At 33.1% G+C, this 14,196-nt stretch overlaps 1 protein-coding gene across 2 annotated transcripts; it reads right to left on the bottom strand.

Annotated features, from left to right (window-relative positions):
* Positions 1-427: 427 nt before the first annotated feature.
* LOC137741994 (uncharacterized) lies at positions 428-2,456 on the bottom strand. Of its 2 annotated transcripts, XM_068481720.1 has the most exons (4): positions 2,317-2,456; positions 2,157-2,211; positions 716-896; positions 428-578 (listed from the first exon to the last, which is right to left on the bottom strand). In XM_068481720.1, exons 1-3 carry the CDS (start codon positions 2,399-2,401, stop codon positions 740-742), a joined length of 297 nt encoding a protein of 98 aa, XP_068337821.1. In that variant the 5' UTR covers positions 2,402-2,456; the 3' UTR covers positions 428-578; positions 716-739. The 2 variants fall into 2 exon arrangements, with proteins under 2 accessions (XP_068337821.1, XP_068337820.1); XM_068481719.1 differs by lacking the exon at positions 428-578 and having other exon boundaries at positions 599-896.
* Positions 2,457-14,196: the final 11,740 nt, after the last annotated feature.

Genomic DNA, 14,196 nt, shown 5'->3' on the forward strand with positions numbered 1-14,196 from the left:
TCTCTATAAATATTTTGATTCATCATTTATGATCTAAAGAATCCAAATTGTACATGAAATAAATAATCGTTCTATTATGTGCTAAACTGTATTCATAGTAAGAACATAAAATTTGGAGAGAGAATAAGACATTCTTATGCATGTGCCCATTCCTCTTCTACAGATAAGTTGATTGTAATTAGTTAATTGTAGACTGGTTTATTAAATTAGCGATCCTAATTTCTTGTTGTCCGAATATTTCTTGCAAACTGGTGTTCAGTGACATTACATGGAATTGCTTCCGAAAGGAAAGCTTCAAATTGGAACGATAAGGGCTGCTTCGTCTGATCCGCCTGCTCTAGGTTAAGGTAAGTGTACAACACAATGCTGGATTGTAGACGATGAACCTGCTACGATGTATTTATAGATGAAGATCTGGGATTAGCTCTGTAGCTCAAGAAGAATCAATTAGAACTAAGATGGTTTTCTGTTTGCTCTTTTACAAATTCATGCCAAATTCCTGCGAGGCAGAAGGGACCAGACACACGAGAGTCCGGCACGAGTCTTTTGCTTTCATGCTTGTACAAGTCAACTAGCATCTATGGATTAAGGCAAAATGTCAACGTCAAGACCCGAAAACATCCATCTAATTACATTCGTTGTCAAAATATCAATTGGGAAAGAAACTTAAAAGGAAACTGATACAGGGATCATAAAAAGAGTTGAATCTTAATACTATCAATATGGGCGACCAGAATCCTCAGTCATACAGCAACTTTGCAGATTGAGTTCTCAAGGTTTTGCTTTCATGCTTCTTAACTTTCTCAACAGCCTTCTCTGTTTTAGATACAGCTCTCACTACGGCTTTTTTCTTTCGAGCATTTTTCGATCTCTTCATTTGTCTTCCCTTTATCTTTCTGTCACAGAAATTTTCACGATTAAAAAGGTGTACGAAACAGAAAACAGATTGCTTTAGGAAAAACGAAACCAGAAAAAGGCATATTACAAAAACATAAACGAGTAACTTGAAAAGACAACTTAGACATCACAGAAAGGGTTCATAAGAAAGAACAAATAAAACATCAATCGAAGGGGAAAGAAACTACGAAGCCACCAAAATACTAAATACTTGACCCTATTTTCAAAGGACAAAACATAATCAAATCGCAATCACGTGACGCATCAGTGAACCCTCCCTTCCTCAATCTCTTCCCATGATTTGAACCCTATATTCCTGCACCTGTGACATGAACAGTCACAGAGCAGTATCACCTAGTGACAAAAACAAATCTCCTCATTACCAATTCTAGCATGCTCAATTTTCACAGCCCCAAAACAGGAAAATAAGTAATCGTGCTAACTTGTATGCAACAAATACTTCATAATGAGAGTAGCAGAGATACCCTCTGTTGAAGAACTTGGGACTAGAAAACCATCATAAGTTGACAGTAATGCCACTGATCACTGTCCATAATAAAACCATTCGAGCCATCTGAGCCATTTAAGGAACAATCTCGCTTAAGGACTTAACAAAACTTTCATACATACGACATTCAACCAAGACATGTTCTGATAGAATTCTGGAATTACTCCCAATATGCATATAATTGGGTAACATCTACCGTGTAAACCAAAACAATATACATTCCAAGCTTAATTCATTAAAATTTGAAATTCTGTACCATTTTATAAAGTAAACACCGATATTCTCACACAAAAGAAGAAGACAGATAAACATGCATTGAATGCATACAGACATAAGTACGTACATACACACACATATACAGGATAATGCTAGGGAGACTAAATTTTGTATACTAAATGACATGGAAGTTGTTGATTGGATTATTACTTAACTATTGATTAACGTGCTTATTTTTATTGGTGACACATCATTTAGTTTGCAAATTTAGTCTCCACACACACACACATATATATATATATTCATTTTTTAAAATTAAAACCCATTAATCTCATACATAACCATACAATAATACCATCTCTATCCTGCACAGAATCTAGCATACTTTATCAGAATGTTAATCAATTCATTCATTCACATGGAATCATGCATAGACTTGTGATTAAGGTTTAGGGTTTCAATTTGTGGTCTTGATTGGCAGTCTGAAATTCTTCAAAAAATTAAAATTGACTGCTTTTTAATACTTGATACTTACAAATTGGAAGCAGCAGCACTTGGGTTATGAGCTCCAGACTCTGACGTATCCATTGCTGCACAAAGATCAAAACGATCAGAAATAATTTCATAACCATGGAACTTGAAGGAATTATAAAACAAAGATTCCAATTCTCGTGTGTCTTCTTCCAATTCGATACCTTGAGGCAGATCTGAGACGGGATCTTCGGCGATGTCCATTGAAGCGGCGCCGGTTTTCTTCTTCTTGTTCCTGTTCTTCGCCATGGCTAAAATCTGAGAGAGGTTTTAGGGAATAATCAACCCTAGCTCGTTGCACGGAGAGAGAACCCGCGGAAAGGCGGGCTAATTGGACCTTTAACTACCTTATACCTTGTTGGGCCATTGGCCCATGAGGATTTTGGACATCTAACCCATTATTTTTTCCTGGGACATCTTGCCCACTCTTACGTAAAAAAGTAAAAAAAACAATCTCTCTTTTCAAAAGTTTTTTTTCTTTTTTAAAATTTGATTCAAGTAGCCCTTGTAGAAAACTACCTTTCAAAAAAGCCTTGTTCCAAAATGCTATTTTTTTCCCCTATTATCCTCCTACTCATCTTCACTATTAATGGGCAATTGATCACTAGCACCCCGTTTGCCATAATCATGCTTAGAGGTCAAACACTCTGTGAGATTTAAGGATTGTATCTTGGAGTTGTAGAGAGTCGTTATACCGGCACGTAGGGAGGCGTCTATGGTGAACAACACAATTCTTGATATCACACGTCAGATCATTCCTTACCTTTTATTTTTACTGCTTTGTTTATTAATACTAGCATTTACATACACATTTTGTGTGTATGAACACATTTTTTTAGAAAATGAGAAGGAGAGAGGGAAAGAGAGAGAACGTGGGTTGAGTGGGAGGTTATTGCCCATCATTTTTTTTTATTTTTTTTTTTGTGATAGAAGACTAAGTAGTCTTTTCATCCTCTTTTGGTTGACAAAGAGAGTTTCATTAATTAATAGAGATATGTGTGTATAATGATTATAATCATTTATATTATCCTACAGAAATAGCCAGCCTTAATTTTCTTCAATTAATTTCTCTGTCTTTGGTGCTCATTGAAGACCTTTTGGTGTTCATGTTCGAGTTGCATGGTCTTGATTCTTGAATACGTCTCTTGCAGTTTTCTTCTCCGTTGGCATCTGAGAAAGCGGATACACTTTACAGGTTAGCGCAGCCTTCGTCTCCTACGGCGGCAACCTCTTTTCATGGTCAGCAACTCCTTTTCTTTCTCTGTCTCGCCATTGCTCGTGCCTGCTGCGATTTTCCCAGTGGCTTTGGCAACGTCTTTGATCGTTGATGTCGTCCTCCTTGGCAAACAAGTATGGACCTTTAAAGGAGCCTGCCCGCTCATACATTTAGGAATGGATTTGGGCCTTTCTTTGGTTTTATTTCGGCCCTCTTTAAAGTTTGTCAGTTAAAATTTGTATACATAAATATTAAATACCCTCATTTTGGACCAAGTGACTTTGTACTTTTAGCCACGCAGGGCGGCTATCCACATGTATCCCAAGGTGACATCCATCTTTTGGTAATGGGTATACTCGAGAGAGAATTTTGGAATTCGATCTCTCCTTATACGCGGGTCATGAACTCATTTTTTGTTTAGGATAAAGGAATTTCAGTTTAATGAAAGAGAAAGTGGATCTACATTTGTAAGTGTTTTCCTAATGGTCCATTCTAGTGGGAAAACATCAATTGAAATTATTCATCAGGTGACTGATTTCTAACTGTAGATTCCTATGGGATTCATATTTGGGGAAGCTTCTGAATTTTTTTATTCTTTTTTTTTTTTTTTTGAATAAACATATTATCTACATTAAGGGCATAGCCTTACAATGGGCTAGCAATAATATGATTCAAACTTGCATTTGGCAATAATCGAACTTAAGACCTTTTACTTACAAATGAAAATAAATATCACTGAGTCGTAGTACTTAGTGGCCAGTACAAGCAGGTCAAACTAGCATGTTATAATACATAGGAAGACACAAACTACATCAATGAAGCGAATGATGAGAACCGATGTTATATTGAGAAATTATCAATAATTGGACTATGACATAGCAATGACTTATCAATTTGGTAAATGGCAATGAGGAGAAATATAGATCCATTGGGTTTTGAGAGATGAGAGAAGGACGACGTTGCCAACGGCGACTTGGTGGATGAGAGACAAAAGTGAAACGAGTTTGCGTTTTCACGTTTATAAACATACTAGCCTTTTTGCACGCGCTTTTGTGCATGTGAAATGTATTTTCTTTATCACGGCCCACTACACATGACTTAAATATATTTATTCATGTTAATTGTTTTGCTCTTGCGCATGCAAAAGACCCCCCTAAAGATCGTATGTTTGGGCGAGAGGGACATCAAAGTTCCAAAAGAATTAAGGTCAAATTAGTAAGGAACGAACTACAAACTATTAAAGAAGAAAATAACTGCACTTTGTAGACATTATAAAGGTTTGTGAATGAAGGTATCAGTCATTCATAACTCCTATGCCTTTTGTAATAATTATGTAGGGCATTTATCTAACATTTCTAGTCCATTCAAGACTAACTTGACCTCATTAATCCCTTGAAATAAGTTCATTACTCCAATCATTAAAAGGGTGTCAAATACGAATACAAAAATGAACTCAAATTATTTTCAAAGTCACCATGTAGAAAGAGACTTAGTTCTCATGGAAGACAACAATAAAGTTGCAAATGATATCATATTACTTCGAAATCACCAACTAATTCAATTCATGTTCTTATAATACCTGGTTGAATCTGAAAGCAAATCCTTCTCCTATAATACATTGTTCCCATACTCTACAAATAGTGACGATTTCGTGCATTTGCGCACTTTAATGACAATTTTAAGAATGCAGTGAAGTATTTAAGGCTTGCTCTTCACTCCACATCCCCCAATACTGCTGGCCTTGCATCCTTTGGTACAGGTAAACATTTGTTCTAGTGAAATAATGTACTTGCAAGGATTGATATTTTTATCTAACTTGAGCAATAATCTTGAGAGTACTCAAGCTTGGGCAAAAGGAAATCAGCTACTTGTTGAACCATCTACCAAAGTTAGTTACAAATATGTAATTAATTGGTCCAAGAATTGACCAAGGCATATAAATAGAGTAAAATCGTTGGATCTTATATTACCTGCAATGAAGGGATAAACAATTTGGTATAAGAATCTAATAAGAATCTCATTCCACAAAACTTCAATTTGGGCCTAAACAAATGAAAGCAAAAAAATTCTCAAGATACATACTTTCATCCAAATCATCCACTGTCATTAACAAAACAACAACATATATCTTCCTTTAGCTAAGATAAAGCAAAAACTCAGATGCCCCGAAAATCAACTGGCTATTCAGTGATGGCTGGACTATTTTTAAAAAAACCATCAATTTGGAACATGCTGAAACCAAGTTTGGTACCAAAAGATTTCAAACTTGAATTGTTTGTAAATAGCAACTTTCATCCCCATGAACCTGAAACATTACAATAAAACACAACTTATTAACTATTTGACTTTGGCTTATAGAAAGGTAATTACTTTTCGCAACATTACAAAACCAAAAACTGCAGTACCTTTTCAGATATGGGAATCACGGATTTCTTCCCTCTTTCTTCTTCATACACATCCAACACCATTGCAAACTCTATAATTATTCTCTTATCCTCGCTTTCTACAACCTAACTCAAGTAAATCCCAGTGCTGAAAAAAGCATGCCAAAATAACATAAAAAATAGTCAGTAAAAAAGCTTCCTCTGCAATGTATTGCCAATTAAATTTTACCAATTGGGTAAATATATATAGGGTTCTAAGTTCTAAGCTTCCACTACAATTGAGATCGTCTACCCCAAACAGTGGACAAAAAACTCAAACCTATCCACTCCAATCCTAGCCTAACCAGTCGGAAATACAAATTCCTATCAAGTTCGTTCCACCAAACGTGCCCCTAAGTGGTTGGACCGGTATTAATCACCCATCACCATATATCCTCCTTTATTTTAGCCACTTGGCACAATTGGTTACTAATCTTGTTAGCAAAAATCCAACCCTAATCTCAAGGCCTAGTCACGTCAAGTTTTCCAAAGTCTGGCTTTAGTTGCACCTTTGCTTAAAATGAGTCCCATCATTTTCATTTTGGTCCTCATAATCCAGATGATGATCCTTCGAAAATTTTCCATAGCTATATCTACACGTGCTTGTCCATTGTTGTGTCAAACACTAATTGTAATGTGTAGAGTATTCAAGTGTGTTTATAATAGGGGAGGGAGATTTGAACTCAGAAAGAAAAGTACAGGTAGATTATGAGCTAGTTGATACTCATAGTCGATTAACAGACAATTTCGAAAGATTTAACAAAAGCTAATTACTTATGCCTTGATACAAATAAATAAGTGAATAAATCAAGTTAAGTGGCTACTACTTTTTTTTTTTTTTTTTTTTGAACAAACGATATTATCTACATTGAAGAAAGGGTGGGCTTAGCCACACAATCACAATAGGCTAGCAATAATGTGGTTCAAATTCGCCTTTGACGAGAATTGAACCTATGACATTTCACTTATAAGTAAAGAGGAATATCACTAGACCGCATTACTAAGTGGCTAAGTGGCTACTACCTAAAATACAATAAAAATTTCCCTTTTGCACACTCTTGTATATATTTTTTTTCTTTCAGATCTTGTTTTGATTTGTACAATCGAAAGACAAAAAATAAACAGAGATGTGCTGAAAGATAAAATAAATGTACGAAAATCACACCGCCTTCAAATAATATTGTCTAACACAAAGGACATGATGCAACATACACATGTTATGACCTTCTGGCATGGGGAATTTTGACGAAAAGTTTCCGGTACTGTTTACTTTAACGGAAAACCATATTTTTACACTAAAAAGTCAATCCTAGTACTATTCACTTTACCCTTTATTTTGTCTTTATAGTTAAAATTTAAAGTTTTTAAATCATTTTTATTAGTTTTCCTCCTGTCATGTGCAGTACACAGCTAGACAGGTTTGGTTTTTCGTTTTTGGCAATTTATATTTTGTAATTTCAAATGGGCCAGGACTTGTTACACAATGATCAATTGGGTTCAAATTGTACCAAACAAGAAGCCCAGGAGGGCCGACAAGAACAGAACAATCAACCAACAAAACAGCAAGAGCAACAGCCAGTTGTTGCCCGCTTTTATCAGACCACAAAATAGTGTGAACCTAATTCACAATCATATCACTAGGCTTCCATGCCTTTCTTTTCTTTTCCCCTTAAATATTATGGGAATTGTTTAACATAGAAAATGATTCAAAATATAAATTGATGAATTGATGTTTTCGACTTTTCAAGCTGTACAGGCTATGGATTTAAAAGGAACGATAAGATTTATAAGATGCATTGGTTTGCAATGAGCACGTTAAAAACTCGGTAGAATGTCTTGTGTAAATAATTAACATTAGGTTTTTAGAGATTTTAAGAAAGTTTGATTTTCTTGAAATTTTTTATGTTTATTGTCCTTGAGTCAGGGTTGCTTTCTTGGTCAACAAGTAGTTATGAATATTCTGCAACCTCTATGGTATCCTATGAATTACGGTTTTTAAGTTTTTTTTATTTAACCAACTTATTTAACAATAAAACTATAGAATTTTCTCTATTGCTAATGCATTTAGGTTTATGCTTTTCCAACAGGATCCTATCCGGATTTTTATGGTGAGAATCTTAGGAATTCGTGAATCGTGTTCGTTCATCGTAAATCATGGGGTTAATTTTTGTCAAGTATTGTTTATGTTTATTTTGAAATAAAAATATTTAAAATAATTTCTGACCGCACGATGTACGATGAACAAACACAATTCATAATCTCCAGAATCCTCACAAAGATAATCCAACGAAGATCTGGACTCTATGCTTTTGTTTTCGAATTTTTATTGTAAATTCGGTTTAGGGCTTTCTAATTTACTAATGAATTCAATGTGATGAAACTGTTTGTACTGGCATTGTCCTTTACCTTAGAAACTACTCAAGCAAGCAAGATCACAGAGGGAACAAAAGCTGCTCAGAAGTACTTAAGTATGGAGAGTTGGCAACCATTTTTAAGGAATTGGATCCCAGATCCATTTTGTAGAGATCATAAGGATTTTTACATTTTAATCATTTATCGTGTATCGTACGATAAAAAATTGATTTTTTTATTATTTAAAATTAAACACAAATAAAATCTAATAAAAATTGACTGTACAATATATGAAAAACGATTAGAATATGAGAATCCTTATGATTCTCACAAAATGAATTCGAAAAAGATCATTTTCTCATTTTTAAGACAAAATATTGATTGAACATTCCCTCCCACCAGATATCTCAGTTGTTGCCAGAACCTTACCTTTCACCAATAATGACTAAAGGGCTTTCTGTTGTCCTACATGACAACATGGAGAAGGTAGGGGCAGCCAATGACATTGACACATGCTCTCTCGTACAAAAGCAATCCATACTCCATTTTTCTGTCTTCTCTAATTTCAAGTCTTGTTTTAGGGTAGTGTTGTTCGGGATACTATTCTTTATTTTTCATGCATTTTTATTAATTTTTATTTATTAATCTTCTTTAATTTATTTAATTCAACGATTGAAAATTAAAAAGAGTGTATAAAAGAGATAAAAATGGTTGTTTGGAATGTGGATAGCACTACCCCTTGTTATATTCAACCAAACTCTTTTTATTAAATTTTATTCACCAAATGATGTTTTAATATGTTATATATTCATCTAAGGAGTATTAACTTTAGACTTCATTTGTTTTTACTGAATAAGACTCAGGATACACCGTTAGGTGAGTTAATAAACTTGATGAAGAAGTTGGAGTCTCTCAAATTACGAGAACAAATTATATGGATTGAGTATACTATCGTGATGGCATTTTGGTTGAATAACACAATTATATTTAAGACATTATGTTATTGGACCAAATTGTTTGGAAAATGCTAGGAAGACTAAATTTTTAGACTATTTTTTTACGACCACATGATGTGGCAATTGATGGTTGGACTCATTTTTTTAATGATTTGAAGAAAAAGTTCAACCATCAACAATCATATTATGCTGTCTACAAAAAATAGTTTACAATTTGATCTCTTTACTCTCTAACATCAACCGAATTGTTATTATGAAGGTATACCTGGTTCACTCAAATTCCTTGTCTAAAAACCTTACTTAAGCAAATGATGACCCTAAACTTTTTAAATTCCAGTAATTAGTTCAGGCTTTTAGAGGCTGAATTATTGCCAATACCAACTTTCAAGCCTTTTAAAGCTTTTAGGTGCAATTGACTTGCATAAAAGGGCATTCGGTTATCATAAAAAATCAAACTATGTGGACATGGTGCATGCCCTAATTATTGGTCTGCTGCTGAAGAGAAATATCGAACATGTAAAAATTGGGATTGAAGTATTATTTTTAAACTGTGTGTCAGTTTAGATCCGCATCGTTAGGTAAGTTAATTATCATATTCCCAGACAAACTTTTTGGTATATTGCCTTTGGGAAACACTATCATCGAAATTAAGCAAGTGGCACGTTCATAGGGTTTGGGATTTTGTTAATTAATTGAAAGCTTTTAGCTATGCTGTCATAACTTTTCAATTTGATCATTGAGATTTAAAATCGATTGAAGTAGTCTCTTAGATTGTCCATCATTAATCATTTTGATCAATCTGTGAAAAATCTATGTTGAGTTAAAGAAACCATCAGTTCAAAGGAATAGGTAGATTTTACAAAAATACTCTTTATTTAACGGAAATTTCTTACAGAATGACCAAAATAATTGACGGATGACAATCTCAAGAAGTGCTTCTATCGATTTTAATCCTAGGGATCAAAGTGAGGAGTTATCAAGAACCTAAAAATCATTGATTGAATGAGTTTGTTGTTATTTCAGAGGCCAAACTTGTCACTTTACGTATATCAAAGCTCCATCTCAATCCATATATCAGGTTCATGCTATGATAACCAATTAGGATTTCGAGATTTTGGAACTACCACTACCAGTTCATCGAATAAGCAAAACGTTTTTCCTCTTTTCCTCTTTTCTTCAGCTTTGCAGAGAAAAATTAAAGATGCCGTTTGCCACAGAAAGTAGATATATATGCATATGGTACAATGCCAAAATGTTTATGAAAAAAGAGTTTTTACTTTTATTTTGTGTACAAATGTATATTTTATATTACAAAGGTGGAGGAATTTGAGCTGTCACACAATAAAACCGTCATAATAATATGGTATCAAACTCATTAATTATTTATGAACCAAATTTAGATCTCGCACTTAAAGAATAATACTTGCATCCCCCCATGTGGGGAATGCACATATTTCTCCATTTGCAAATAACGTATCTTGACCGAATAAAATCGACAATCAGAATAGTCCAATTTATTAATCTTTATTTAAATAGACGGTTCATCATGAATATACTTGGTACCTAAACCGTCAATCTTTTTTAGAAATTTGAATGACTAGGTTTCTCCTATTACATGATTTTTTATATCGGTGATCCTCAAATTAAGAGTAATAGATTGAACGTTTCAGATTGTTGATTTTATTTGATCAAAATACGTTATTCACAAATGGGGGAATGACCTCATCCCTTCAAAGTGGATTGCAAGTATTATCCATTTTAAAATAAGGAATTCTTATTTGAGTTTTATTTTGATACAACGATATTATGAGAAGGGAGTTGGACTAACCTTCACAATCTGACAAGAGTATTATCGAATCGATCTCACCAGTCAAACCTAATATCTTTTATTTACATGTTAAGATGAATTCTTATTTGAATTTTTAAAATCTATTATGCATTCCTCTGTCACAAAAGCATAACAAAAAAAAAAAAAAAAAAAAAAAGAAAGAAAAGAAAAGAAAGATTAAAACAGTGATATATCATGATAAGGTAAGATGCGTAAAAAACCATCACAATTAAGTCTTATTTGAACATGTACGTGATATGATCTTGATTTATATGATACCTAATATATATATGATCCAACTGTTTGTTCAGAGGTCGAATAAGAAAAGCAACTGTTTGTTAAGAGAATATTATATATGTAATCCTCTAAAAGATAAAGTATATATGATGATTACTAAAAAAAGTTGTGTTGTGTTTGTGTCTAAAAAAACAATCGATCGAACTTTCTTTTAATCGCATGACATTAATGTGGCTACATTTAACGACATGCAAAACCTTATTGATTAACGAACGCGCTGCTTGCATATATACATGCACGCGTGCATTCCAACAAAGATGATGGTTTGTCCTTTGCCTCACCTGAAGAGATTAATCAGTCTTGAGTCTTGCACATATAAGATCGATTGGCTTTTGCCAAAACCACTTCCTTATGATTGTGGTAAGCATGTACTAGTTCAAAAACAATAGTTTATGTTGTAACAGTTGTATCTTTTTTTTGTATTTTAAGCCAAATTATATCTAGCCGTAGTAATCAATAAATTTGTATCGAACTTGCCAGTCATAATATTTAAACTTAAAATATTTTACTTACAACTAAAAAGAAAGATCACTAAATCATAGTACTAATGACAAAAACTATTGTTATTAAGTTTTTTATTTAAGCATTTAAGTGAATGAAGGAGGAAACTAGTATAAAAGCTAACTTTACTATTGAATTAAGAAGATAACTCCCACAAAATGAGTTTGAAGTTTCTTCTATATTTTTTTGTTTTTCCATAATAAACATAGATTAAATGAAGAATCCTCTCGTCATTTGGTAAAGAATGCATATTCACTCACTATTAAATTTGATTTGAATAGTTAAGATTAGAACAATTTTTATGGATAAATAGGACTCTGTGACCATGAATTCCTGGTCACTAAAATAGGACCCGTACGAGAATTTATATAAACTAAAAGAAAAATAATTACATTTCAAAGAAAAATAATTACATTTCAAAGAAAAATAATTACATTTCAAGGCACTATATGTGGTAGTGTATGCAAGCATGAATCTCAATTCAACCTAATACCATGACTCTAGTTCAACAAATGGGGTCACAAATTAGATTGATGTACGTAGCATCGCATTGAAAGGATTTGGCAATTAAAAAAGGGAAAGCAGCTATAGCTTTAAGTTGCAAAATCCCCTGCCCCAGGAAGAGAAATAGGTATGGTGGTGTTTGCTGGGCCATGATATTATTTTTTTGCTAAAGAGAATAAAATTTTAAATTAAATTTTATTTAAATTTTTATTTACGTATTTATTTCTTATTAGTGAGATATTATTTTATTTGTAAATTTAATTTATTTAGTATTCCCTTTATTTTTCAACCTGTTTTTGACTTTCATCAGTTTCCTTTCTGCCCTAATTAGCGCGAGCCACGTTACCGTTAGGTCCGTTATGATTGAATCCCCTCCATTTAAAATATGAATTGATTGATGCGTGCAACTTGGTAAGGTCAAATGACTCATGTACCCTTTATGTGGATAACATAACTCTTCAATGTCAAACTTTTACAAAATCTAGTTCTTCAATATATTAGCTAATTTGATTTTGAACGTCGTCCTGTTTAATTTTTTTTTTTTCAAAATAAAAGATAATTTTGTCGGTCGAGTAGGAATAGCAACATTAACATCAATAGTCAGAACAAAATAAATTAAATTATTCTTAAAAAACAATTGGTGTGACTCTGATCTATGAATTAAGATAAAAAGTTTCAGCTGTTGAATGTCCCACATCGGCCAGAGAAAGAAAGAAATAACAATTTAAATATCCTAACTTCACTTCAACTAATACTGAGGTGTTTTGTCACATACGACGAATTGTGTAGGTGGTAATTAACAAGTTAAAGACAATATCGATATTTTTGAAAGTGAGCCCTTGATCCATCTCTTTAATAATTTGACATTTCACTTCAAAACAGAATTTCAGCTTGTCTTGGTATTACTTGAATTAAAAAAAAAGTATTCGATTACTTTCGAAATGATTTGCTAAGCATTCTTAGCAAGAACTTACAAGAAAGAAATTAACCAACAAAATGAGTTTATATTTTTTGTCATATTGTTATTCTAAATTTCTTATGATATTTTGGACCACTGCTAAAATGAAGGGTTGTACCCCAAAATTGTTGATCTCATTCACAAATAGAAGCACTTATATATAAGGGATATGTAAAGTAAAGCTTTGAGTCGCATCCAAATTTAATTCAATAGGTAGGGCTCCATCAATCTTAAATAACCGAAGATAGAAATATTTCCAAAGTTATTTCAAGATGTGCCATTCTTTTCCATATATATGTTGGAGTTTGAGATCCTCTTGTCCCACATTGGTTAATAGTATTTTTTCACAAGCCTTTATATAGGCTTATTCCCTTTTCTTAGTAATTAGAACTTGGACCATTTGGAAATGGATTGAAGGCTTGGGCCTTATGGTTGTGTGGATTAGGTTTGAATATAATATAGCCTAAATACAATTAATATTAATTAATCAAGGCCTTGGAATTTAAAATTAATCAGATTCATTAATTTTAATTTTCGGATTAAGTTTTTTAATTAATTTATTAATTAAAAAACGTTTTGATTAAAAGACACAGCTGTTAGAAAGAGTTGTACTTTTTGATTAAAAGATACAGCTATTAGAAAGAGTTGTGTGCTTTCAAATACACTGAACATGTATTTGAAAGGGTGTGAAATAGCCTATATATTTGCAATCACAGTATCCAAGTGATGATCTTTTCTTCCTCCTTATCTTCCGTACAAAATTTCCAGAGAGTAAACACACAAAGAAATTCGCTAGAGTTCTATAATCCAGTGCGGGTTGTAGAATTTGGTAGTTGTATCCTGGTCGAGCAGACGTTGTAGAACCACAAGCACAAGAGTGGGACAAAAATACTGTTCGAAGGACATAGCTTTTACGCTAGTCTCTACCTTCTGTGATCAAGTTACTATCATTGATATTGTTATATTAGTTTATGTATTTATTGTATAATTTCATTCTGCACATCAAGTA

This window comes from Pyrus communis, chromosome 8, assembly GCF_963583255.1.
Source record: "Pyrus communis chromosome 8, drPyrComm1.1, whole genome shotgun sequence".
NCBI classification, from domain to species: domain Eukaryota; kingdom Viridiplantae; phylum Streptophyta; class Magnoliopsida; order Rosales; family Rosaceae; genus Pyrus; species Pyrus communis.